Source organism: Salvelinus namaycush, chromosome 34 (genome assembly GCF_016432855.1).
Source record: "Salvelinus namaycush isolate Seneca chromosome 34, SaNama_1.0, whole genome shotgun sequence".
Lineage (NCBI taxonomy): Eukaryota > Metazoa > Chordata > Actinopteri > Salmoniformes > Salmonidae > Salvelinus > Salvelinus namaycush.
The window spans coordinates 3628274-3655202 of NC_052340.1; the positions used below are offsets into that span (position 1 = coordinate 3628274).

At 41.2% G+C, this 26929-nt stretch overlaps 3 protein-coding genes across 4 annotated transcripts in view; all 3 read left to right on the forward strand.

Moving 5' to 3' along the window:
• Positions 1–43: 43 nt before the first annotated feature.
• Positions 44–8793, forward strand: LOC120028554 (TLC domain-containing protein 5-like). The gene is made up of 3 exons (XM_038973745.1): positions 44–2054; positions 7634–7836; positions 8017–8793. Exons 2-3 carry the CDS (start codon positions 7641–7643, stop codon positions 8547–8549), a joined length of 729 nt encoding a protein of 242 aa, XP_038829673.1. The 5' UTR covers positions 44–2054; positions 7634–7640; the 3' UTR covers positions 8550–8793.
• Positions 8721–21485, forward strand: LOC120028555 (TLC domain-containing protein 5-like). 2 transcript variants are annotated; one of them, XM_038973747.1, is made up of 3 exons: positions 8721–8832; positions 11511–11713; positions 19552–21485. In XM_038973747.1, exons 2-3 carry the CDS (start codon positions 11518–11520, stop codon positions 20082–20084), a joined length of 729 nt encoding a protein of 242 aa, XP_038829675.1. In that variant the 5' UTR covers positions 8721–8832; positions 11511–11517; the 3' UTR covers positions 20085–21485. The 2 variants fall into 2 exon arrangements, with proteins under 2 accessions (XP_038829675.1, XP_038829674.1); XM_038973746.1 differs by lacking the exon at positions 8721–8832 and having other exon boundaries at positions 11228–11713.
• A 1188-nt stretch (positions 21486–22673) lies between these two features.
• Positions 22674–26929, forward strand: part of LOC120028624 (rho guanine nucleotide exchange factor 12-like) — a 76519-nt gene continuing 72263 nt past the window's right edge. Inside the window, exons 1-2 of the mRNA XM_038973837.1 lie at positions 22674–24000; positions 24255–24398. Coding sequence (XP_038829765.1) covers positions 24367–24398 — 32 coding nt within the window. The 5' untranslated portion in view covers positions 22674–24000; positions 24255–24366. The remainder of the gene's footprint in view (positions 24001–24254; positions 24399–26929) is intronic.

Consider the following 26929-nt stretch of genomic DNA (forward strand, 5'->3'; position numbering starts at 1 on the left):
GCTGGATGTCCTTTGGGTGGTGGACCATTCTTGAAACGCACAGGAAACTGTTGAGTGTGGAAAAACCCAGCAGCTTTGTAGTTCTTTCCCATTCATCCTCTGAATGGCACATACACAATCCATATCTCTAGGCTTAAAAATCCTTTGTTAACCGGTCTTCTCCCCTGCATCTACACGGATTTGAAGTGGATTTAACAGGTGACAGCAATAAGGGATCATAGCTTTCACCTGGTCAATGTCATGGAAAGAGCAGGTGTTCTTAATGTTTTGTACCCTCAGTGTATATTGTGAACATTTGTTGGTGTTGTATTTAGGTAACAGTATAGACATTTATGCTAATTTAATGTATGTTGTTGAAGAGCAAGTTACTTCTATCTATTCTATGACAGTAGCTTCAATGTTGTTTTTCTTCTGTCAATGTGATTTTCTTGGGAGCACATTTTCATGAATCCCAATTCACAATGGAAGATCACCTGAGTATTTGTAAATAGTCTGGGGTTGAGAGAGAATGCCACTCACTTGAACATCATTTACAGCTCAATCACTGATGGTCATGATTTTACATAGGTTTCATTTTGACAAAGGTTTCGAAGTTGATTTGCTTATATTTCATTATTCTTTCCAAGTTTGTGGCTAAACCAAAGTAAAGATTCACAAAGGAAGGGCTAAAGTTGCAACCAATCAGATTTGATTTCTGTCCAGAGCCAGGCTGTGTTGGATCTAGTGCTTACTCAACTGCCTGGCCACTTTCATTTATCATGCAATACTTCCACCCCCTTTTAATGCAATGCATAGCTCATTTTTTTCCTTTCAAACAACATGGATTATTGAAGAAAAAAAGGTCTAACAATAGTCAGTGGAACCCTTACCACCATTGTCAGTTCATTTCATTAACATCACAATTTATTATAAATGTACATGCAGGCCTTGATTTTCACTTTGTGATTCCATTCCACACGGAACACTTTGTTCAGGTAGGACTAAAATTATCAGCAGTCTGTAGGAAAGTCACATTTTATTCCACATATGATCACTTGTTTGCTATCCGATTCCAATACCTCACCACGTCATTTTACATCTTGAGTAGCCTAATGTGTGTTTAATCATATTCAGTAGTAACCGGCACCTAATTGTTTTGTTTAATTCTCCTGATTATTCTGTCACATGCTAATTCCATGTCTTTGTTCACTTTGTTTGTGTATGACCTCTTCCCAACTGACAAACCAAATGTCCTTTTTTTTTTTTTTTTTTACCTTCAAACTGGCCATTCTATGGTAACCTATGTGCCTTAACGCTTAAATTGATTTTTTTGCTATGTAAAACTAGAATAAAGTCTCAAACATATTTTTCTATGAAAGAGTTGTGTACGCTCTTCGCAAACACCACAGAAAAATAATGCAATTTACCATTCAAAAGTATATTTTGCCTTCAATAAAGACACGTCTTTTGCACTGCACTTTATGGGGGGGTTTATTCAGCAAAGGTCTGAGCAGATTCTAAATATCCGGAAAGAGATGGAAAATTCACTGACACCTATCATGCTCCAAGTACAGTATGTATATTTTCATGTAGCTTTCATGTTTCTCAGCCGTACCAGAGAACATTAATACAAAATGTTTATGCCTGCATCTCACCTTTTCACCGCCATGTACTGATGGGAAAATACGTCAATATTACCAGCGGATGGCGCCACAACCCCATTCTAGATGACAAGTTGACAACTAGACACCACCCGACGACGATAACGCTGCTGCTACATTCGGAACCAGGCTAGCAGTAAATATATTTTGTTTACTTACTGAGTGTTGGAAACTAACTCACTAATTTCGTTTTGGGTTGGGCAGCAATCTGCAGCACCAGTTGCTGACACTGCAAGGTGGGGGAGTAGGCTGTTGAGATTAGATGCTCGAGAGACATTTTTTTTTTGTGTTGATGAGCCGAGTAACATGGACACAAAGAACAAAAGATGAAGTGACTGTCACCCGAGGGAGCATGCTGGCCACAAAGGGACAGAAGATTAGATGTCACCGACATGAACGCGGCACAGAAATAAGGTGATGTTACAAAGTAGTTATTTCGCATTGTTCTGTTTGCCAATATTTGATAGCTTAAGGATGCGGGCTCTCCTTGTCTGTCTCGCTCGCCAAAGCCTGCCTTATCGAACTGATCTTGTATAGTCTAGACGGCTCACCAGGACTCAAATGTATTCACTTTAATGTGCTTTTAGCTCAAATATTCTCATTTTTATAAAGGGCTCGGTTTCAAGCCATCTCTATTTGCTATAGAGCCCCAGCGTGGAGGTGTCATAGTACCCATAAAGCCTAGCGGTCACAAACAGGGAAATGGTTCCAATCGTTTTTCCACCATTTTTCCGTAGGGGATTTTAGAGTAATTTAAGGGCAGTGTTTTTTGACTTATTTATTTTTTACGTTTTTATTTTTATTTTTTACTTTTTATTTAACTTGGCATGTCAGTTAAGAACAAATTATTATTTACAATGACAGCCTACCAAACCCTTACCTGGACGACGCTGGGCCAATTGTGTGCCTCCCTATGGGACTCCCAATCACGGCCGGTTGTGATACAGCCTGGAATCGAACCAGGGTCTGTAGTGATGCCTCTAACACTGATATGCAGTGCCTTAGACCGCTGCGCCACTCGGGAGCCCATGATACAGTTGAGGTTTCAACCACTCCACAAATTACTTGTTAACAAACTATAGATTTGGCAAGTCGGTTAAGACATCTACTTTGCATGACACAAGTAATTTTTCCAACAATTGTTTACAGACAGATTATTTCACTTATAACTCAATGTATCACAATTCCAGTGGGTCAGAAGTTTACATACACTAAATTGACTGTGCCTTTAAACAGCTTGGACAATTCCAGAAAATTATGTCATGGCTTTAGAAGCTTCTGATAGGCTAATTGACATCATTTGAGTCAATTGGAGGTGTACCTGTGGATGTATTTCAAGGCCTACCTTCAAACTCAGTGCCTCTTTGCTTGACATCATGGGAAAATCAAAAGAAGTCAGCCAAGACCTCAGAAAAAAGTTGTAGACCTCCAGAAGTCTGGTTCATCATTGGGAGCAATTTCCAAATGCCTGAAGGTACCACGTTCATCTGTACAAACAATAGTACGCAAGTATAAACACCATGGGACCACGCAGCCGTCATACCACTCAGGAAGGAGACGTGTTCTGTCTCCTAGAGATGAACGTACTTTGGTGCGAAAAGTGCAAATCAATCCCAGATCAACAGCAAAGGATCTTGTGAAGATGCTGTAGGAAACCGGTACAAAAGTATCTATATCCACAGTGAAACGAGTCCTATATTGACATAACCTGAAAGGCCGCTCAGCAAGAAAGAAGCCACTGCTCCAAAACCGCCATTAAAAACCCAGACTACAGTTTGCAACTGCACATGGGGACAAAGATCATACTTTTTGGAGAAATGTCCTCTGGTCTGATGAAACAAAAATAGAACTGTTTGGCCATAATGACCATTGTTATGTCAGGAGGAAAAAGGGGGAGGCTTGCAAGCCGAAGAACACCATCCCATCCCTGAAGCACGGGGGTGGCAGCATCATGTTGTGGGGGTGCTTTGCTGCAGGAGGGACTGGTGCACTTCACAAAACATGAGGATGGAAAATGATGTGGATATATTGAAGCAACATCTCAAGACATCAGTCAGGGCAGGGCGTTAAAGCTTGGTTGCAAATGGGTCTTCCAAATGGACAATGACCCCAAGCACACTTCCAAAGTTGTGACAAAATGGTTTAAGGACAACAAAGTCAAGGTATTTGAGTGGCCATCACAAAGCCCTGACCTCAATCCTATTGAAGATTTGTGGGCAGAACTGAAAAAGCTTGTGTGAGCAAGGAGGCCTACAAACATGACTCACTTACACTAGCTCTGTCAGGAGGAATGGGCCAAAATTCACCCAACTTATTGTGGGGAGCTTGTGGAAGGCTACCCGAAACATTTGACCCAAGTTAAACAATTTAAAGGCAATGCTACCAAATACTAATTGAGTGTATGTAAACTTCTGACCCACTGGGAATGTGATGAAAGAAATAAAAGCTGAAATAAATCATTCTCTCTACTATTATTCTGACATTTCATATTCTTAAAATAAAGTGGTGGTCCTAACTGACCTAAGACAGGGACTTTTGACTCTGATTAAATGTCAGGAATTGTGAAAAACTGCGTTTAAATGTATTTGGCTAAGGTGTATGTAAACTTCTGACTTCAACTGTATGTTGGTATGGTATGTATTCATTTGTGAATGTCGATCATCCATTTCGTATGGTATGTTACGAATTTGCTAAACATACACTACCGGTCAAAGGTTTTAGAACACCTACTCATTCAAGGGTTTTTCTTTATTTTGACTATTTTCTACATTGTAGAATAATAGTGAAGACATCAAAACTATGAAATAACACATATGGAATCATGTAGTAACCAAGAAAGTGTTAAACAAATCAAAATATATTTCAGATGATTCAAATAGCCACCCTTTTCCTTGACAGCTTTGCACACTCTTGGTATTCTCTCAACCTGCTTCACCTGGAATGCTTTCCCAACAGTCTTGAAGGAGTTCCCACAAATGCTGAGCACTTGTTGGCTGCTTTTCCTTCACTCTGCGGTCCAACTCATCCCAAACTGTCTCAATTTGGTTGAGGTCGGGGGATGGTGGAGGCCAGGTCATCTGATGCAGCACTCCATCACTCTCCTTCTTGGACAAATAGCCCTTACACAGCCTGGAGGTGTGTTTTGGTCATTAACCTGTTGAAAAACAATTGATAGTCCCACTAAGCCCAAACCAGATGGGATGGCGTATCGCTGCAGAATGCTGTGGTAGCCATGCTGTTTAAGTGTGCCTTCAATTCTAAATAAATCGCAGACATTGTCACCAGCAAAGCACCCCCACACCATCACACCTCCTCCTCCATGCTTTACGGTGGGAAATACACATGCTGAGATCATCCGTTCACCCTCACAAAGACACGGCGGTTGGAACCCAAAATCTCAAATTTGGTCTCCAGACCAAAGGACAAATTTCCACCGGTCTAATGTTTGTTGTTTGTGTTTCAAGTCTCTTCTTCTTATTGCTGTCCTTTAGTAGTGGTTTCTTTGAAGCAATTTGACCATGAAGGCCTGATTCACATAGTCTTTTCTGAACAGTTGATGTTGAGATGTGTCTGTTATTTGAACTCTGTGAAGCATTTTTTCAGGCTGCAATTTCTGAGGCTGGTAACTCTAATGAACTCATCCTCTGCAGCAGAGGTAACTGGGTCTTCGGTTCCTGTGTGGTCCTCATGAGAGACAGTTTCATCATAGCGCTTAATGGTTTTTGCGACTGCACTTGAAGAAACTTTCAAAGTTCTTGAAATGTTCCGTATTGACTGACCTTCATGTCTTAAAGTAATGATGGACTGTCACTTCTCTTTGCTTATTTGAGCTGTTCTTGCAATAATATGGACTTGGTCTTTTACCAAATAGGGCTATCTTCTGTATACCCTGATTGGCTCAAACGCATTAAGAAGGAAAGAAATAAAACAAATTAACTTTTAAGAAGGCACACCTGTTAATTGAAATGGGTTCCAGGTGACTACCTCGTGAAGCTGGTTGAGAGAATGCCAAGTGTGTGCAAAGCTGTCATCAAGGAAAAGGGTGGCTATTTAAAGAATCTCAAATATTAAATATATTTGATTTGATTATTAACACTTTTTTGGTTCCTACATTATTCCAAGTGTGCAATTTCGTAGTTTTGGTATCTTCGTAGAACATAGTACAAATAAAGAAAAACCCTTGAATGAGTTGGCATTCAAAAAATTTTGACCGGTAGTATATGATGTTACAAATTCCAGTTTGTTGTGGCTAACGTTAGCTAGGTCGCTAATGTTAGCTAGGCTAGAGTTTAGGGGAAGGGTTAGCTAAAAGGCTTAGGGTTAAGGGAAGGTAACATGCTAAGTAGTTGAAAAGTTGCTGAAATTCTAAAGTTGTCCATGATGAGATTCAAACACACAACCTTTGGGTTGCCAGACGTTTGCGTTATACGCCCACCCATCCATCCATCCCGACCAACCACCCTCCTATTGTTTTTGCCTTAAATAACCTTCTGTCTTATGTAACCATACCAAACATAACATACACGATATATACAAAAGTGTGTGGACACCCCTTCATATTAATGGATTCCGCTATTTCAGCCACACCTGTTGCTGAAAAGTGTATAAAATCGAGCACACAGCCATGCAATCTCCATAGACAAGCATTGGCAGTAGCATTGGCAGTAGACCTGGCCTTACTGAAGAGCTCATTGACTTTCAATGTGGCACCGTCATAGCATGCCACCTTTCCAAAAAGTCAGTTTGTCAAATTTCTGCCCTGCTTGAGCTGCCCCGGTCAATTGTAAGTGCTTTTATTGTGAAGTGGAAACGTCTAGGAGCAACAACGGCTCAGCCGCGAAGTGCTAGGCCACACAAGCTCAGAGAACGGGACCGCTGAGTGCTGAAGCACACGGCGCGTAGAAATCGTTTGTCCTCATTTGCAACACTCACTGCAGAGTTCCAAACTGCCTCTGGAAGCAACGTCAGCACATTAACTGTTCGTTGGGAACTTTATGAAATGGTTTTCCATGGGCGTGGAGCCGCACACAAGCCTAAGCGCACAATGCCATTGGACTCTGGAGCAGTGGAAACGCATTCTCTGGAGTGATGTATCACGCTTCACCATCTTGCAGTCCGACAGACTAATCTGGGTTTGGCAGATGCCAGGAGGACGCTACCTGCCCAAATGCATAGTGCCAACTGTAAAGTTTGGTGGTAGAGGAAAATGGTCTGGGGTTGTTTTTCATGGTTCGGACTATGCGCCTTAGTTCCACTGAAGGGAAATCTTAACTCTACAGCATACAATGACATTCTAGACGATTCTGTGCTTCCGACTTTGTGGCAACAGTTTGGAGAAGGCCCTTTCCTGTTTCTGCATGACAATGCCCCTGTGCACATAGCGGGGTCTATACAGAAATGGTTTGTTGAGATCGGTGTGGAAGAACTTGACTGGCCTGCACAGAGCCCTGACCTCAACCCCATCGAACACCTTCGGTGGGATGAAATTGAACACCGACTGCGAGCCAGGCCTAATCGGCCAACATCAGTGCCCGACCTCACTAATGCTCTTGTGGCTGAATAGAAGCAAGTCCCCGCAGCAATATTCCGACATCTACTGGAAAGCCTTCCCAGAAGAGTGGAGGCTGTTATTGCAGAAAAGGGGGACCTACTCCTTATTTGAGTGTCCCAGATTTATTTTTATTATGTTACGTCTTGTCTATGAGACCAGGATGTGCAGCCCCACTGCCCCAGACACAATTACTTTTGGACTTGTTTAGAAACTCCCTAAAGTCTGCTAGCATGAAATTTCTCCTTACCAATGAGGGTGTATCATGGTCTCATTTCCCAATAAAAACACATGAGACCTCACCAAATCCTCAATACTCAGACTGGCCAGAACAGTACAGCTGCTCAGTTCAGATAAATTGTTTATTAGTTGCTTTGTATTTTTACAAGGGTTCATTGAAAGGTAATGTATTTCCGTATTGCACTTATGTTTTTTTTGTATTTAGCTGAGGGATGACATCGCTGGCTGTCGGCGTGGTCCTTTGTCTAACAGGCTGGATCACTCTCTACACACTACTGTGTAACACCAATGGCAGCCATGGTTCTGAGTGGAATTGTAGGCTGGTCACACTGCTCCATGGAATCCTGGCCGTCTGTATAACAGCCTACATAGGCTATGTGGATGGACCTTGGCCCTTCACACATCCAGGTAAGACGCTCACTCTCTAATCCCACGTAGTGCTGCTCCTGTACCGCCTTTCTGTAAAAGGTGGTAAAGTTGGTATAGGAGCATTTTTTTGGGGGGGGGGGGGTCAGTATACTTTGATATGTGTGTGTATGTTGCTAACCATAAATGGTGTTTAAAATAACGTTGTGATCTTGTTTCCAGGCACAAAGAACACCCCCCTTCAGATCAGTGCTATGGTCATTAGCCTGGGCTACTTCTTCTTCGATATGGGCTGGTGTGTTTACTTCCGCACAGAGGGCCCGGTGATGCTGGCCCACCACACCATGAGCATCCTGGGTATTTTGTTGACCCTGAGCTTGGGGGAATCAGGCATCGAGTCCTGCGCCGTGCTCTTTGGCAGTGAGATCACCAACCCCCTGCTGCAAGCTCGCTGGTTCCTGAGACAGTTGGGTCGCTATGAGAGCCTGACGGGGGAGGTGGTGGATGTTCTGTTTGTAGTGCTATTTGTGTTCATGCGCATAGTGGTTGGCGGGAGGATGTTGTACTGCGAGCTCATCTCCCCACGGCCCAGGTTCATTATAAAGTGTGGGGGAGTTGCCATGTATGTGCTGTCCTGGGTGTTCATGGTGGACATTGGTCGTTTCGCCTACCGCAAGAGTCAATCCAAATACAGACGCTGGAGAGACCAACACAGATTGGCAGCAGTTAACGGACATGACGGAAAGACCGACTGAAAGACTTCCTTATCATTAGAAGATGAATTAAAAACATCCAATGTTTATACTAACAGAACGTCTTTAACAAATGATTAACTACCAATGGTTGTGTATGATTATTGGGGAATAGTCTTTGGTATTCAGCTTACACTTGTACATTTTTGTGCTCCGTTCAGAAAAAACAAGATGCTCAGTTTAAACATACACTGTTCATCAGTCACTTTGGGTTAATAAACTGGGTGGTTCGAGCCCTGAATGCTGATTGGCTGACAGCCGTGGTATATCAGACCGTATGCCATGGGTATGACAAAACATGTATTTTTACTGCTCTAATTACGTTGGTAACCAGTTTATAATAGCAATAAGGCATCTTGGGGGTTGTGATATATGGCCAATATACTACGGCTAAGGGCTGTGTCCAGGCACTCTGTGTTGCGTCATGCGTAAGAACAGCCCTTAGCCGTGGTATATATGCCATATATCACACCTCCTCGGGCCTTATTGCTTAATTATAACACAGGTTCATTGGAAGGTAATTTAGTGCCTTCAAAGTATTCACAACCCTTTTCCTCATTTTGTTCAAGTAAAATTCTATTTCTCACATGCTTCGTAGACAACAGGTGTAGACTAACAGTGAAATGCTTATTTACGGATCCATTTCCAACCATGCAGAGTTAAAGATAAGATACAAAATCGAATAAAAAATGAAATATTAACACAAGGAATAAATAAACAGTGAATAAGGATTAAAAATAACATAGCTATATTAGCAAGTAGAAAATAACATAACTGTATAAAGGGAGTACCAGTACCGAGTCGATGTGCAGGTATACTAGGTAATTGAGGTAGCTATGTACTGTACATATAGGTAGGGGTAAAGTGGCTAGGCAACAGGATAGATAGACCGTAGCAGCAGCGTGTGTGTTGTCTTACAGCCTGAATTTTAAAATTGATTCAATTGAGATTTTTGGTCACTGGCCTACACACAATAACCCATAATGTCAAAGTGGAATTGTTAGAAATTTTTACAAATGTAATTATAAATGAAAAGCTGTAATGTCTTGAGCAGTGGTGGAAAAACTACCCAATTCTCATACTTGAGTAAAAGTAAATATACCTCAATAGAAAATGACTCAAGTAGTAGTGAACGTCACCCATTTTTAAAATACTACTTCAGTAAAAGTCTATAAGCATTTGGATTTAAATATAGTTAAGTATCAAAAGTAAATGTAATTGGAAGAAATATACTTAAGAATCAAAAGTAAAAGTAAATAATTTCAAATTGCTTATAATAAGCAAACCAGACTGCACAATTTTCTTGTTTTTTTTTAAATTTAAGGATAGACAGGGACACACTCCAACACTCAGACATAATTTACAAACGAAGCATTTGTGTTTAGTGTGTCCACCAGATGAGAGGCAGTAGGGATTACCAGGGATGTTCTGTTGACAAGTGCGTGAATTTGACCATTTTCCTGTTCTGCTAAGCATTCAAAATGTAATGTGTAATTTTGGGTGTCAGGGAAAATGTATGGAGTAAAAAGTACATTATTGTCTTTTGGAATGTAGTTAAGTAAAAGTTACGAGAAATATAAATTGTAAAGTACAGATACCCCCAAAAACGACTTAAGTAGTACTTTAAAGTATTTTTACTTAAGTACTTTACACCACTGGTAATGAGTCAAGTATTCAACACTTTTGTTATGGCAAGCCTGAATAAGTTCAGATTCAACCACAAAGACCAGGGAGGTTTTCCAATGCTTCGCAAAAAAAGGGCACCGATTGAGCATGGTGAAGTTATTCAATACACTTTGGATCACTAAAAAGATACAGGCGTCCTTCCTAACTCAGTTGCCAGAGAGGAAGGAAACTGCTCGGGGATTTCACCATGAGATCAATAATGACTTTAAAACAGAGTTTAATGGCTATGATAGGAGAAAACATTGTAGCTACGTCACAATACTAACCTAATTGACAGAGTGAAAAGTAGGAACCCTGTACAGAATTTAAAATATTTAAAACATGCATCCTGTTTGCAACAAGGCACTAAAGTAATACTGCAAAAAATGTGGCAAAGCAAATATGTTTGGGGCAAATACAATACAACACTTTACTGAGTACCCCTCTTCATATTTTAAAGCATGGTGGTGCCTGCATCATGTTATTGGTATGCTTGTAACCGCTAAGAACTGGGGAGTTTTTCAGTATAAAACGGAATGGAGCTAAGCACAGGCAAAATCCTTGAGGAAAAACTGGTTCAGTCCGTTTTCCACCAGACACTGGGAGATGAGTTCACCTTTTAGCAGGACAATAACCATAAACTGGCTAAATCTACACTGAAGCTGTTTACCAAGAAGACAGTGAATGTTCCTAAGTGGCTGAGTTACAGTTTTGACCTAAATCTGCTTGAAAATCTATGGTAAGACCTAAAAATGGTTGTCTTGAAGAAATTTGAAAGGAATAATGGGCAAATGTTGCGCAATCCAGGTGTGGAAAGCTCTTAGAAATTTACCCAGAAAGACTGACTGTAATCGCTGCCAAAGGTGATACTAACATGAATTGAATACTTATCTAATCAAGATATATTTGTTTTGTTTTTCATAAATGTTTTACAAATGTTAGAATTCGTCTTCCACTTTGACATTAGAGTATTTTGTGTAGATATTTGACAAAAAACAATACAATTAAATCAATTTTAATCCCATGTTTTAACACTACAAAATGTGGAAAAAGTCAAGGGGTGTGAAGACCTTTTTGAAGGCACTGTATTTCTATATTACAATTATGCTGCATTTTACAGAACAATTGCTGAACATAAAATGTAGGCTAATCGGACTTACTTGCACAAATCTTGAGCATAGCTGATATTGTTGGTGATGGTAGAAAATGAATGCAATCTTATGAAACTTCTACAGTGTATATGTATTTGTGTGTGTGTGTGTGTTTGTCATTAAGTGGTTTTTGTTTTTGTGTATTTAGCTGAGGGATGACATCGCTGCCTATTGGCGTGGTCCTCTGCCTAACAGCCTGGATCACTCTCTACAAACTACTGTGTAATAACAATGAAAGCCGTGGCTTTGAGTGGAACTGTAGGCTGGTCACACTGCTCCATGGCATCCTGGCGGTCTGCATAACAGCATACATAGGCTATGTGGAAGGACCTTGGCCATTCACACATCCAGGTAAGATGCTTTAATTGCACTGAAACAGTGTAATCGTTTCCATGTAGAGTGCTGCTTCTATACAACCATTCTCTAAAGGTGGTTAAATTGGTATATAGGGGTCATTCCATTTCATTTAGCAAGCCATGACACCACCATCTCATTGTTCTGAAATCATTTCTGTAGTTAGACACAGGTAAGATTAGCATTTTTGTTAAAGAAAATGTGTTTAGATATAATTTGATCTATGAGAAATTAAGCTAATCGATTGCATCTAAATTAGCTTCATATAATATTCAATAAATCCGATTTGGACCAATATTTTTCTAACAATGCGTAAGACATAAGGAATCCAAAGAAATCTTTAAAAGCCACCCACGGACCTCCACGCCAATCCCAACCCAACAACAAGTATACAGAATCAGTTCTCTATTTCTGATAAGTAGTATGGATCTGCGGTATTGTTTCTTCATCTTATGTAATGAATTCTCAGTGAATTTGTTGCTTTTTTTTCTGTTCAGAGAAATTTGTCATTAAAGTTGTTTGGTTTATATCCCATCCTACATCCTGATACCAGGTTCTGACCACTAGATGGTACTGTTCCAGGACTATATAAATACTTACGCTTGTACACTAATTGCAATAAACACTGAGTGTACAAAACATTAGGAACACCTTCCTCATATTGAGTTGCACCTCCTTTTGCCCTCAGAACAGCCTCAATTTGTCGGGGCATGGACTCTACAAGGTGTCGAAAGCGTTCCACAGGGATGCTGGCCCACATTGACTCCAATGCTTCCCACAGTTGTGTCAAGTTGGCTGGATGTCTTTTGGGTGGTGGACCATTCTGGATGCACACGTGAAACTGTTCCGCGTGAAAACCCGGAAGCGTTGCAGTTCTTGACAGACTCAAACCGCCAGGCACCTATTACCATACCCCATTCAAAGGCACTTAAATCCTTTGTCTTTCCCATTCACCCTCTGAATGGCACACATACACAATCCGTGTCTCAGTTGTTTCAAGACTTAAAAATCCTTCTTTAACCCGTCTCCTCCCCTTCGTTTACACTAATTGAAGTAGATTTAACAGGCAACATCAATAAGGGATTATAGTTTTCAAATGGATTCACCTGGTCAGTCTATGATGGAACACAGTGTATACATGTAAACGGATAATAGTGACCAGTAACAGGACAAATACTAATAGTAATGGCAATCAGTAATCAATGGAGAGCAGCGTAATGGAGTAATACATCAAATCAATAATAATTATAGCAGTACCGTAGGTTGTCTGTTGTTAGACCTGTGGATGGGCATAGATAGAGTCTGTGTGGATAGTCTGTGGGAGAGGGAGAGCGGTAGGGGGTTAGAAGCTGTTAAGGAGTCTGTTGGTCTGAGCCTTGACACACCGGTACAGCCTGCTGGACGGGAACATGGAGAACAGTCCATGTCTCGGATGGTTAAAGTCTTTGGCAGTTTTTTTTTCTTTCTCAGAAACCGGCTGACCATCCATAACTGCCTCTGCATGGCTTTCCGGTCGCGGGCGGGGCAGTTGCCATACCAGAGAGTAATACAACCAGTCAGGAGGCTCTCAATGGTGCAGCTGTAAAAGTTTCTGAGAATCAGAGGGATAGGCCAAATCGTTTCAGCCTCCTAAGGGATAAGAGGTGTTGCCGTGCCTACTTCACAACGTTCTGGTGTGAGAAGACCATGTTAAGTCTTCAGTGATGTGGACACAGAGGAACTTGAAGCTCTTGAACTCTCGCCTGTTTCCTGTAATCCACGATCAGCTCCTTGGTCTTGCTGACATTGAGGGAGAGATTTGTTGTCCTGGCAACACACTGGCAATTCTCGGACCTCATTCCTGTAGGCTTTCTCGTCTCCGTTGGTGACCAGGCCTACAACCGTCGTGTCGTCAGCAAACGTTATGATGGAGTTGAAGATGTGCGTGGCCACATAGTCGTGGATAAACATAAAGTACAGGAGGGGGCTAAGCACACACACCTAGGGGGCCCTCGTGTTCAGAGTCAGCGTGGCGGAGGTGTTGTTGCCTACTCTAACCACCTGGGGTCGGCCCGTCAGGAGATCCAGGATCCAGTTGCATAGGGAGGTGTTCAGTCCCAGGGTCCCGAGCTTGGTGGCGAGCTTGGAGGGCATTATGGTGTTGAATGCTGAGCTGTAGTCGATGAACAACATTCTCAAATAGGTATTCCTCTTTTCCAGGTAGGAGAGGGCAGTGTGGAGTGCAATTGAGATTGCATTGTCTGTAGATCTGTTGGGGCAATATGCAAATTGGAGTGGGTTTCAGGTGTCTGGGATGATGGAGTTGATATTTGCCATGACCAGCCTTTCAAAGCACTTCATGATTACAGATCTTAGTGCTATATGCACATGGCAGTAGTAATTGTGGCAGGTAGCTTTAGAGTTCTTGGGGACAAGAATGATGGTGGTCAGCTTGAGACGTGAGGATTACAGACTAGGACACGGAAAGGTTGAAAATGACCGTGAAGATGCCTGCAAGCTGGTCTGCACATGCTCTGAGAACGGCCTTGCGAATGTTGACCAGATTAAAAACTTATTCACGTAGGCCTAGGAGAGCGAGATCACCAATTCCTCTGGGACGGCGGAGGCCCTCATGCACAGCTCTGTGTTATTTTTGTCGAAGCGTGCATACAATTTATTGAGTTTGCCGATAAAGGCGGGAGTCTTGACCCCGACGCTCTACGGAGCAGAGGTGATGCTTAGTGTTGCTAGCTATTCTCTCAATGCCGACACCGAGGCACCAGCTCGAAGCATCGAAGCAGAATTTGAGGCACACAGAGACTTTTTCTTGGAACACACTTCTCTTGTGTATACAATTGTGTGAAAATCCGTTCCTTGCACACAGATTCAGTGCTGTATTCAGGATGTCATTCCACCTGTGTCAACAGTGTGAGAAACAACTCCTAGCCTCGGATGAGCACACTCTTTGCCTTCTTTGCTTGGGAGCTGAACATGCTCAAGCTGCTGCACAGAGTAGCAGAAATTCACACCGAGAGCATTGATATCTCGACTTGAGAGCTTTTTGGACGTAACCTCCGGACTGTCATCAGATTAATCTGCCACACAGATCTTTGATCGTAGACCTTCCTCTGCAGATCATTCCAAATGCTCCAGGTCAAATGACAGGTCTCACTCCCCTTGTGATCCACTGCCCAATTAACGCCATCGCTCATCCTCGCCTGGGCACAAATCTCACTGCACTGAGCTGCGCAAGGAGATTATGTCATTGGGCAGTCACATGGCAAACATGGAGTCCACCCTCGAGCACATCCTGGCCAGACTTCCACTGCCGGTACCAAACTCAACCCCTCCTCTGAACAGAGTGTGGTTGTTGAATCTGATGACACTGATGTTCTGTCCACAAGAGCTTCCCACTCTTGTGCCACAGACAATGATCACTCTGATGAAGGTATGCACCGTGGCTCTAGCATCGTCCAGTCCCAGCCTGTTGGCCTTGCAGTAGCAATGCTCCTTTTTCAGCCATCTATTTTCTTTGTTTGAGGGGTGAAAAATCCACTTGTAACTTAAATCTCGCTGTATTGATTGCTTTCATTTTACTCCTGCGACTCTTTCATACTCTTGCTTCTGCCTGTTGTTTTTTCCTGTTAACGTTACGACCGTGGAAATGTTTGTAATGACCTGTCAAACACACCCCAGTGATGGCTGAAATGGGCTCAATGAAATACATTGTCTTTCTGTTGCATCTATAATAATGCTAAAGCTTCCTCTGGGATTTATCCTCTCTACACTTACATCACAAGAAATAGAAGAAAAATTACTTTATTTTGAATGGTGTTCATTTTTTGTGTAATTGGAAAAAGTTATAATTTGCTACAAATTAGATTTACTGAAATTAAAGCAAATTACGAAAATGAACACTTATAGTGAGTGATATTATGTATGATCTCGCAAACGATGTAAAGTATGTATAGATAGATGTAATCTAGATCCAAGCGTGTTGATTTTTAATCCGAGTGTATCCTGCTATTGGCACACTTGTTGAATTATGCAACAGAACGTGACCACATCACCAACAAACTATCATGGTCCAAACACACCAAGACAGATGTGAAGATAGCACGACAAAGCCTATTCCCCCTCAGGAGACTGAAAGGATTTGGCATGGGTCCTCAGATCCTCAAGTTATAAACAGCTGCACCATCGGGAGTATCCTGACTGGTTGCATCACTGCCTGGTATGGCAACTGCTCGGCCTCCGACCGCAAGGCACTACAGAGGGTAGTGCGTACGGCCCAGTACATCACTTGGGCCAAGCTTCCTACCATCCAGGACCTCTATACCAGGCGCGGTGTCAGAGGAAGGCTCTAAAAATTGTCAAAGACTCCAGCCACCCTAGTCATAGACTGTTCTCTCTGCTACCACACGGCAAGCAGTCCAAAAGGCTTCTTAGCAGCTTCTACCCCCAAGCCATAAGACTTCTGAGCAGCTAATCAAATGGCTACCCAGACTATTTTTTACTTAACACTTATTTTTCTTAAAACTGCATTGTTAGTTAAGGGCTTATAAGTAAGCATTTCACATTTTCATGGTTGCAGCCCTGTTCCACCCCTTTATCTTAATGTATCATATATGCAAATACACCCAGTGTAGTTATGCAAATGAGGCACGTATCATTTTCTTCATTTTAACATAAAATATCAAAGAAATACCTGATACCATTAGAAAATGTATGACTGCATTCTAAGAAAAACATTTGAAATTTGACAAATTGAATACCTGAATTCCCACCAATATCCCTGAACATTCATTATTTGTCCATAAAAGTAAAATGTTTTATGTGCTATAATTCACTCAATACCTGATGGATTCTAACAATTTGGAGTATCTTCATCCATTGTCCAACTGTTGCAATTATTAGAATTGTTTTTAAAACCTTTTAACATTGATGACCATTGCTCCTGGCAGTGACACTTGACCAAAAAAGAATCCTTTGAAATCTTTGAGAAGGCAAGCGGGGGAACCGCAACATGGAGCACGCCCCTTCTGACATGGTGTCCACATTAAAGTTTGATGAATTCAGTTCTTCAAAGACTGAGACATGCCTCCTGTTCAAAGACTTTGTGCGTGAGCTCCAATGCACATGGAACACGCCAAGTCAAAGAACCCTTTCCACGTGAAGCAAATCACTTAGCTACAGTTCATGGTACAGACGAGAATGGTTTTGGCCATTTCCCCCGTATGGACAAATCATTTGCTTGACTTGTTCTGCCTGCTTCTCTTCGTCACAGTTCAGACCAAGAGCTGCCTAACAAACGATGCTAGGCATTTGATCGCTTTCCTACGCAGGACACATGACAGCACCGCTTCAGCCGCTAGGCTTGGCAATTCAGCAGCAATACTGGCCTTCAGTCAGAAGTAGCTGCAGACTATAATACTAAGACCATGCCAGAACTGTCTACAGTGACAGATCTGCTCATCCAGTGCCTTCAGAGCAATGCTCATATGGTTGGGGAAACTTTGGCTGCACTGTGTGTTGCACAGCACCACCTATGGTTAGCGAAGCCCAAGCTCCCGGACAAAGAGAAAGTTCCATTCTTAGGTATACCCATATCACCCGGCCAGGAGCAGCCCAAGTGTCTAAAGGAGGACAGAGAAGCACATATAAATGCGTCCGCCAGCAAACCATTTCTCCTGTCCCAGGCCCCCAACTGGGATGCCAAAAAACCCCCGGCTCAGACAGGCTGCACCTGCTCATTTGGTGGAGGAACGTACGTTCTCAGTCCTACCGAAGAGTTTCTAGAGAGCGATACAATGGTGGTGCGTAGCACTTCAAACTCCCGGTGTTCTCCGAAGCGCAGTTCACAGCCAGATGACTTTGATTACAGACATATTCCTACAGGGATGGGGAGCTGTTTTAAAGCAGTAGGGGGTTCATGGTATATAATCAGCACCATAAACAACAGCTCACATCAATGTTCTGGAGCTCAAGACGGTTCACTTTGCACTCCAGCACTTCCTCCCAACATGTACTGGTACGGACAGACAACATGACAGTGGTTGCATTCATCAACTGCCAGGGCGGACTGAGGTCAATGACACTACACCAGGTAGCAAGGGAGCTAATGCTTTGGGCAAACACACTACTTACATCCCTCAAAGCAATACACCTGCCGGGGCCAATCTGTTCACCTTGCGAGACTCAAACATTGTCCTATATGGTTCTCCATAAACGGTCAACGCCCTATAACACCGATGGCCGAGAGGGCTGCTCTATGCGTTTCCACCAATTCCCTCGCTCCCTCAGGTCTTGAGGAAGATCATTCTTGAGAACAAGTCAGTTCTACTTGTGGCTCCACATTGGCCACAGGGTTACTGGTTTTCAGACCTTGTACAGCTGACAGCCTCCCAACCATGGGAACTCCATCTTCAAGCGGACCTCCTGTCACAAGTGAAGGGCAAGCTTTCACACCCCAAACCCAGCCTACTGACGTTGTGGGTGTGGAACCTGAAGCTACCTTGTAGCTGCAGGATTACCCTCCTTGGTAATTGATATAATACAGGCAGTAAGGGTATCCTTTACACAAAGACTCTATTCCTACAAGTGGAAGTGGTGTATTACCCATGCAGAATCGCCTTGTTCCTGCCCAATTTATGCCATTTTGACTTTTCTCCAGAAGCTTATTGCTGCAGGGAAGTCCCTATCTACATTGAATGTGTGTATGACAGCCTCCCCACTTCTCGCAGGAGTGTTGTGAGTTGTATACACTTTGCAGGATTAGGGCATTGAGTGACTATCTTGCTGCAACAAGATAACTATTTATCAAACAGAACAGATTTTTGTGTGTTATGGGGAGAACACCTAAGGTCCGCCTCGAAGCAGAGACTGGCTCTTTTGGATTACCAATGCAGAGTCAAAATCGTACATTGCAGCAGGTACACCAACTCCAGATGGCATGGTAGCACACTCCACCAGGGGTACGGCCACCTCATGGGCCCAGTTCAGAGGGGCCTCCCTGGAATCAACACCCATGACTTTCATGAGGTACTACAGACTCAATGTTATGTCCAGTGGCGTCTGTGGTTCTGGACACGGCACGCTCTCTCAACCCAGATAACTGAGTGTACTTTGAACCTTGTACATACTTATCAACCATCGGTGAGATGGATGTTCTATACAGAGTGCTTCCCCTCTTGGTGGTGTTACACCTAATTAAAGCCTCTCATGTTTAAGTTTAAGCTTTCAGCTTGTTTGTGTTTACAGTTGTATACTATAGTTGACATTTAATCCACCCTGTTGGGTTAATATTTTCTGTTACAATTAATCAATCCTTTGACTAATTGAATCAGGCGTGGCAGTTTAGGGTTAAAACAAAAATGTGAATCGTCTGGGGGGGCCTGAGGAGAGCTTCGGGAAACCCTGCTGTGGTGGATACAATGACTTCCAGGGGATCATCTGGACTAAGGTTTAATGGTGAGGTATCCCACTCTGTTGCTGAACCACCTGTTTGGTACAGAAACCCCTTTACGAAAGAGAACGTTACGGATTTAGCCCTGGTTCTCTGAGTAGTGTAGCTTTCATGTCGTTCCTCCACCTCTGTGGAATTAAAGTCAAGTAATTGACAGTGTGTCACGTCACACCACCTTCGGGTGGATACAGTAAGGGAATGCCGTGAAGGGGAAGGAGTTCCCATAGGTCATTTGTCGACCCGTTAATCTACTCGGAGAACTAAGTTTACATCCATAACCCAATGTTCTTTATGTAGAGTTTCTTGCCTAGTATACAGTAATTTGATGTGTGTATGACAATGTTACTAACCATGAAGAGTGTTTACAATAACATTGTGATTTTGATTCCAGGCACAAAGAACACCCCCCTTCAGATCAGTGCTATGGTCATTAGCCTGGGCTACTTCATCTTCGACATGGGCTGGTGTGTGTACTTCCGCACAGAGGGCCCGGTGATGCTGGTCCACCACACAATCAGCATCCTGGGTATCTTGTTGACCCTGAGCTTGGGGGAATCAGGCATCGAGTCCTGCGCCGTAATCTTTGCTAGCGAGATCACCAACCCCTTGCTGCAAGCTCGCTGGTTCCTGAGACAGTTGGGTCACTATGAGAGCCTGACGGGGGAGGTGGTGGATGTTCTGTTTGTAGTGCTATTTGTGTTCATGCGCATAGTGGTTGGCGGGAGGATGTTGTACTGCGAGCTCATCTCCCCACGGCCCAGGTTCATTATAAAGTGTGGGGGAGTTGCCATGTATGTGCTGTCCTGGGTGTTCATGGTGGACATTGGTCGTTTCGCCTACCGCAAGAGTCAATCCAAATACAGACGCTGGAGAGACCAACACAGATTGGCAGCAGTTAACGGACATGACGGAAAGACCGACTGAAAGACTTCCTTATCATTAGAAGATGAATAACAACATTCAATGTTTATACTAATAGACAACCTTTATACATTTACTGGTTGTGTAAGCATGGGGTTAAAGTCAACCCATTCTTTAGGCCTATATGGTAATATTGGAATATTTGTTGGTATTTAGCTAACACTTGTAAAAAAAATTAAAACAAGTGCAAGAGAATGTTGCATAAGCATCTTCAAAAATGTACAACTGTAGCAAAAACAATTGAGACATAGTTTGTCTTTTGAAACCAAAGGACCTAGTGCCAATATGATGAGCAGATGTATTTCACAACCTATTTACAATTAACTGTAACCTAATAGTATGTTCTTCTAACCTTGTATCCAGCAATACGTTGACTATTGGTAAATAGACACATAACATTCCCTAATCCTCATAGGTTAGGCCACACTTTGAGGCAGTGAAATTTAACCGAAACTGTTTCTTTCCTTTTGCAGTATTTTGTTGTTGTATGCAGTAGTTTTTCTGCAGAAATTCTACTTTTTATAAATATTTTGCGTCAAATTTTTCAAATTTGAGTCTAATTTGAATTGTAGTACAATTTATAAGCCATTTAAAAACATTCCATTTCGTTTTTAGGAAGATGCTTATTAATGCTCGCTGAGATTGCAGTGTTACATGACACTGTCTTTTATATAACATAAAACTCAGTTAAAAGCTACATGTTTCTTGTGATAACTGTCTTTCCATTTAGCTACAATAAAGGTTTTTCATTAAAGTGCACAGCAACAACAAATACGTAACGATCAGTAACACGTGGAACAAAGTAATTGTGTAACATACTGTGATAGTATGTTTTTGTGGTATTTCATTGCTTGATTGGTTGTATATTAGTCATTGTAAATTAGTTTAAAATACCAATTGGTAAACAACAATTTGTGGTAAATGTTGTGTGCATGGAATTGTTTAAAATGTTCCAGTATGATGCTAAGTCACATTTCCCAATATTGTATGCATTCATATTTGAAATTCACTACTTTTCGATGAAATATTTCAATCTGGTGCCTAAATAGTTAGACAAGGTGGAATGGTATGTCAACATTCACCACCCCTGTGTCTTAGTTAAAAATACCAATGGGTAAATGATGATTTGTGCTAAATGTTTGTGCACTGTATCGCTTAAAACGTCCCAGTATGATGCTAGATCACATTTCACAATATTGTATGCTTTCATATTTGAAATTCACTACTTTCATATGAAATATTTAAATATGGTGCCTAAATAGTTACAGTATGTGGAATGGTATGTCAACATTCACTACCCCTGTGTCTGTGATAAGGGAGAATAATATAAGTGTGCCTTTGTGACTTTATACGTGTTCAAATGTAATGTTTACTTTTGTGTGTTCAATAAATACCCTGAATACAGAGCTGGTATAGAAATATGTGCTGTAAAATATTACAGCACATATTAGGCCTGTATAGTATAAAATATTTATTAGAAAAATTTGAACTGATTTTTTTTTTTTTTTACTCAGGGAACTACTACTTTGCCACTTGTTAGAATTTACTTTAAATTAGTTATGTTAATTGTATTACAACATCTTTAAAAGGTATACTAGCCTATATTGCTTTCAAAAAAGTAGTGTAGCCTTGTACTGTATGTAGGGTAGACTTATTGCTCTATAGCCATCACAGAGTGCTCTGTGCTTGAAGTATTCTAATTGTCCACATGGTGGCATTTGTAAATCAACAATCCTCCAAAATACTGTACTAGAGTGCTCAACCAAAAATGTTACGTTTGAACACGTTTTGCTGTCAAATGCCATAACCCTTTAACACTGTAAAGTGTTATGATTTATGATTGTTACAGGAGGAAATTATTGTACTTTATTAACTGGTCATTTTAATGGGATAGTTCACCCACAAATTAAAGTTTGTCAGAAGTTGTCTGACCCCAAAAGGTGAGTCCTGATTAGTGCACGTCCTAAGCCATCTGCTGTGTAGATCCAATAATACGGTATACCTGAATCCCAAATGAATGGGAGCAGTATAGGGATCTCATTTTATTCTGTGCCTTGTTTCGATTCATTTGGGTTGGAGGCATACAACAGTTAACATGAAACATGGACTCCTCTTGACATTAGACCACTTTCTGAGAGCTGAAAACATCTGACAAACTTTGATTTCGGAGTGTCAGATGTTTTCAAGTTTTAGAAGTGGTATAACACGGGAACAAATAAATAAATTGACACAATGAGGGGAATATAAGATGGTGTTGTAGAATATCAATGTGATAATCATTAGGCCAATAATAACAATGATAATGTTAGGTTTTACAGAAAATGTATCTACGTTTTAAGTTCAAAATACATTTGGCCTACATTATAATATATATTTGTAACCCCAAGGACATCCAATCAGACACCATAATGAACAAGGAAAAATAGGAATATATTATTATTGTTATTTATAAAAGTATGGCAAGGTTGTTGTTTTTTATCCCATCTGCCAAGGACATCCAATCAGACACCACAACGAATAAGACGAATATATTATTATTATTATTTCTGAAAGTCTGGCAATTATATATTTTATTTTTCTCCCGGCGGAAGTAGACAGACGCAAATTGGGAGCTGTTGGTCAGGGCGTAGTTATCCTGAAATTTTGGAAAATTGTAGAAAGTCATTTATTTTCTCCTCAATAACATCTGGAAACACGTTCTAATAATCACATTCTTCTAAAGTGATAACAGACTCGGCGTTTTTTTGTGAATGAGAGAATTCGTTTGCTAGCTAGCTATATCCTTGTTAGCATAGCGTATACATCCAACGGAATTCTGCAGAAACAACTCTAATTGTCTAAATTCTGGAAACATGGAGTCAATGAAAAATGCGCTCCGTTAAGTTTTGTGGATGTTTGCAACCCCGAATGAGATTTACAATAAACGACTCCTTAGCTCGCATGGACTTCATATTCGATGGGGCACCTTTTAAATTTGTTGGGAAGCGTGTTTTTGTGATTTCGTTTTTGGGAATGACATCCAGGATTGTCGGAGCACACGAAGCAAAGTTTTGTAGATAGTGAAAGAGTTCCTCTGTTTTCGTTGCTAGATATAGCTGTATAGTAGTAGTTAGCCACCGTTGTTAGCCGAGACTGCAGCAAGCTACTGTAGCTGCTAATGCATTGTCGGCTGAATTTCAATGATTTACTTTGTTTCGTTGCTAGCTATCAATCTTAACCATTTTAAGGAAAACGTATCTTATCGGACACGTTTCGAGTCTACTGGGGGAAAAGGCGTCCCATTTCCACTCCCTAGAGTTAACTAACCGCTAGCTAACGTTATAGTCTGGCTAGCTTCAGTTCAAGCTAACTGAACAAATTTAGACGGGCACATTGGCTAGCAAGCTAAATAGTGCAATAGCTAGCTGGGGGGGGGGGGAAACTAATGCATTTGCTATAGCTAGCTAATGAAGCTAAGAATATTACCTAGTTTGTTATGTTGATTCAATAATTACTAACTAGTTAGCTAATTCACAACACGGGTTTCAACTCAGACTTGTCGTCAGTTTTTAGAAATTCTCATGGTCACGAGGGGCTACTCGTCCGCGGATAAAGGCAAATCTGGAGTCTGGGAACACCAAATGGGACTGACTCGATTTTCAACATCTTTCAAAAAAGACAGGCTGGCTATTATTACACCAGGCCAGGTTAACTGGTTGTATTTCCTATAGGGTTTTACATTTAGAAAAATAAGTGTGATGCGAACCATTTTGATTGACGTCAAAGGATTCGTACATGGAGATAGATGCAGACCGAGTGAAAGTGGAGCCTGTATCAATATTTTCCAACGGAACACATTGTCAATAGGAACATCCCTGACCCAGGTGTTTTCTGCGAAAAGGTGGAGAGCTGCACGACGTAAGACGAGGAGTGATTAGAGGTACTAATTTATCTAAAGAAAGGGTTACAGCAGCGAAAGTTTCATTGTCACTGGCTTGTCTGAATACGTAGCATTTCGCTGCAAAGGATTGCAAAACTATTCATTTGATGTTTTGAATTCATTATTAGGACATACGCAACCATTATTTTTCACTGGGAGTCTATCGCCGACAATTTTAAGGTGTTTTCATAACATTGTTATTTGGGGATTCAGCTCTCAATGTTGTTATTTTTTATGTCATCACCTTTTTCAAGCATCTCCTCAACACAGACGGATGTTAGGGAAGGACTTGAAAGAGACTCTTTATCATACTTTGGAAAATGATAATTGGATATAAATCAAAGCAAATCTAGAAACGGAAGCCCAATGAGCGACACACAGTCCAGTATCACTGATAGGTAAGTACGACCTTTTCCAGGCATTTAGTAAACACTCCACTTCACAATGTCATTGAAGACAGCATGCCTTTTGGCTCCTGTACTTATGCACCTTTTGATTTATCAGATAGTGTAGGCGACGTGGTCCTTTTGTAGCCCAGTTGGTAGAGAGCATGGTTTTTGTAACGCTAGGGTAGTGGGTTCGATTCCCGGGACCACCCAAACTTAAAGTATATGCACGCGTGACTAAGTTGCTTTGTCTGCTAAAATTGCAAATTTACATGTTTGTTCTCAAGTCTTGTAAAAGCCTGCAAGGATTGGTATGCCCACTGATAATTTTCCACCGGCTGCATGCAAGTGACAATTCTTCTCATGTTATGTTAATTGTCAATTGTTACAGTTTCTGGAGTCAGCTAAAGGCTTTTACTATCTCCCATATGGTATAGCCTAAGCTGTATATAAGTAATGTGTATTATTACTGAATGTTACTTAATATGTATTCCAACAACCCATTTCAAAATGATAAACCAGTAGGCGGGGCTTTATTTTTTATTGCGGTGTGTTCTTAAGTAGCACAATAACCCCCCATATATTTTTCTCAACCCAGTGCTGTGCTTAACTCTCCACTTTGTCGCACCGCAGAAATTGAGATTTTTGGTACTGGCAAAAGACCTCTGACCATTTACCATGATTTTGACACCAACAACCACATAATATACAAAAAAGGTCTTGAGCAGGTTGTTGCACCATCAAAGAGTGAAAATGGAATTTGAGCTGTTCCAAGTGCATCAACCACGATCATGTCAATAGTGTGTAGAGCTAAAGAGGCCTGACAACCAAATGAAGAAATAGTGCAATTTTGTCCTCTGCATCTGAAGTCTACTTTCCTGCAAGGAAGGAAATCAACAGACCAGAAATCTAGCAAGTAGGCTAGCCTGTACTGGATCTGTTTCATTCATCTTATCCAAAATAGAGAAATGACGTTTCCAACATGAGTAGTCTTATGGGGTGTTTGAACGAATAGGATGCTACTTGGTCAAACTAGGTCTATAGCCTAATAAAAATAATACAACCAATGCAACTAAATTGGTGTTTAATGGCAGGCGTTATCGATCAGTGACTTTGCCGCTGTGGTACAGCACTCCTCTCTCTGTGAGCTGCATTTTGTTAATGCTTTGCCTTGTCTAAAGGCAAAAATACAGTGCGTGATTTTTGCGCACTCTACGGGCTCTAACCGTTGGAGAACCTCTCACATTTAACGATTCCGTCAAGCCAAATGGTAGTGACCTAGTAATCGGTATAGCATAGACCTGGCGGCATCTCCGTGGCTGTATGATTGGGCCAGAATCAGGCTATGTTTGCGCATGTGTAGGCCTAGTAAGGAAATCATCATAGCAACTGAGGAGGCATTTCAATGTACATACAAGGAACGCAACATCTGTGCACGTGGATTACTGATGTTCAGTTTGAGAGGGAGAGCGTGGAGATGACAACTACCGGAGGTAAACTTTGAAAGCTTGCTACTGCTATAATTGATTTGAATAAACACTGTTTCATTGATTAAATAGCTTAATCATGGGCAGAGTTGTTGACCTCACAATAAGCCAGATTTTGAGTAATTTACATAACTTCCATTACATTAAAGTGGTAGCCGGGGCATAATCAATGGGAGATGGACAGTGCATGGGGGCTGAAAGTAGGCTTCATTTTAATTTGACTTTACTATCAACGAGGGCTTTGTGTTAACCTGTTTCTGCTTAAGAAATAAGAGGTAGGCCTAGAGCAGTGGCGGTCATGACATTGGGTCAGTCGGTTATTGTCATGCAAAATACTGCCAGTCTCACAGTAATTGACCGTTAATTAACATAACCACATCTCCAGGCTGCTGATACGTGCCTTTGGAACACCTACATAAAAATAAAAAATATTTTTTAAGTTTAATGAATCAATTTAATATACTACATCCCAATGAATCCATTATTTATTTTAGTCAGTTCTAAAGAAACATTACGATATGAAGAAAATGTATTTCAGAAGAGCAGAATATGAGTTACTTGGCTTACTGTATGTTATCTGGCTATGTGCCATGCCGTAGGCTTGTTCATTTAGCAGACAAGATATGCTTAAATCCCTTGCCATTATTTTATATGATTTTATAGTAAGAAGAATATACTATAAAATGAAAGGGAGTGCACACATGGAGTGGCTATATTGAGTGTAAAATGGATCATTTGAAACTGGTCCTATATGCTGGATTTAGTTATTTTGCAACTTTAGTTGTAAGTGATACAAACCTTTTAGAATGTCTTAGAAATCAAAACATACAGTATATGGGCTGCGTGATGTGACTATAGGCAATTGATGAGTTGAGAAAGTCACAAAAAAAGCTTGCGCTTTATTCCTTGCCTCAGGCTGTACACTGTGTTTTCTCATCAAGTGATCATATTTTCATCCATCAGACTATTTTCACTTTAATCTTGTCTTTACTGATATGTAAAATTAGTTATGAATTTAGAATGGCCCATTATGAAATGGGCAGGTGGAAAAAATAC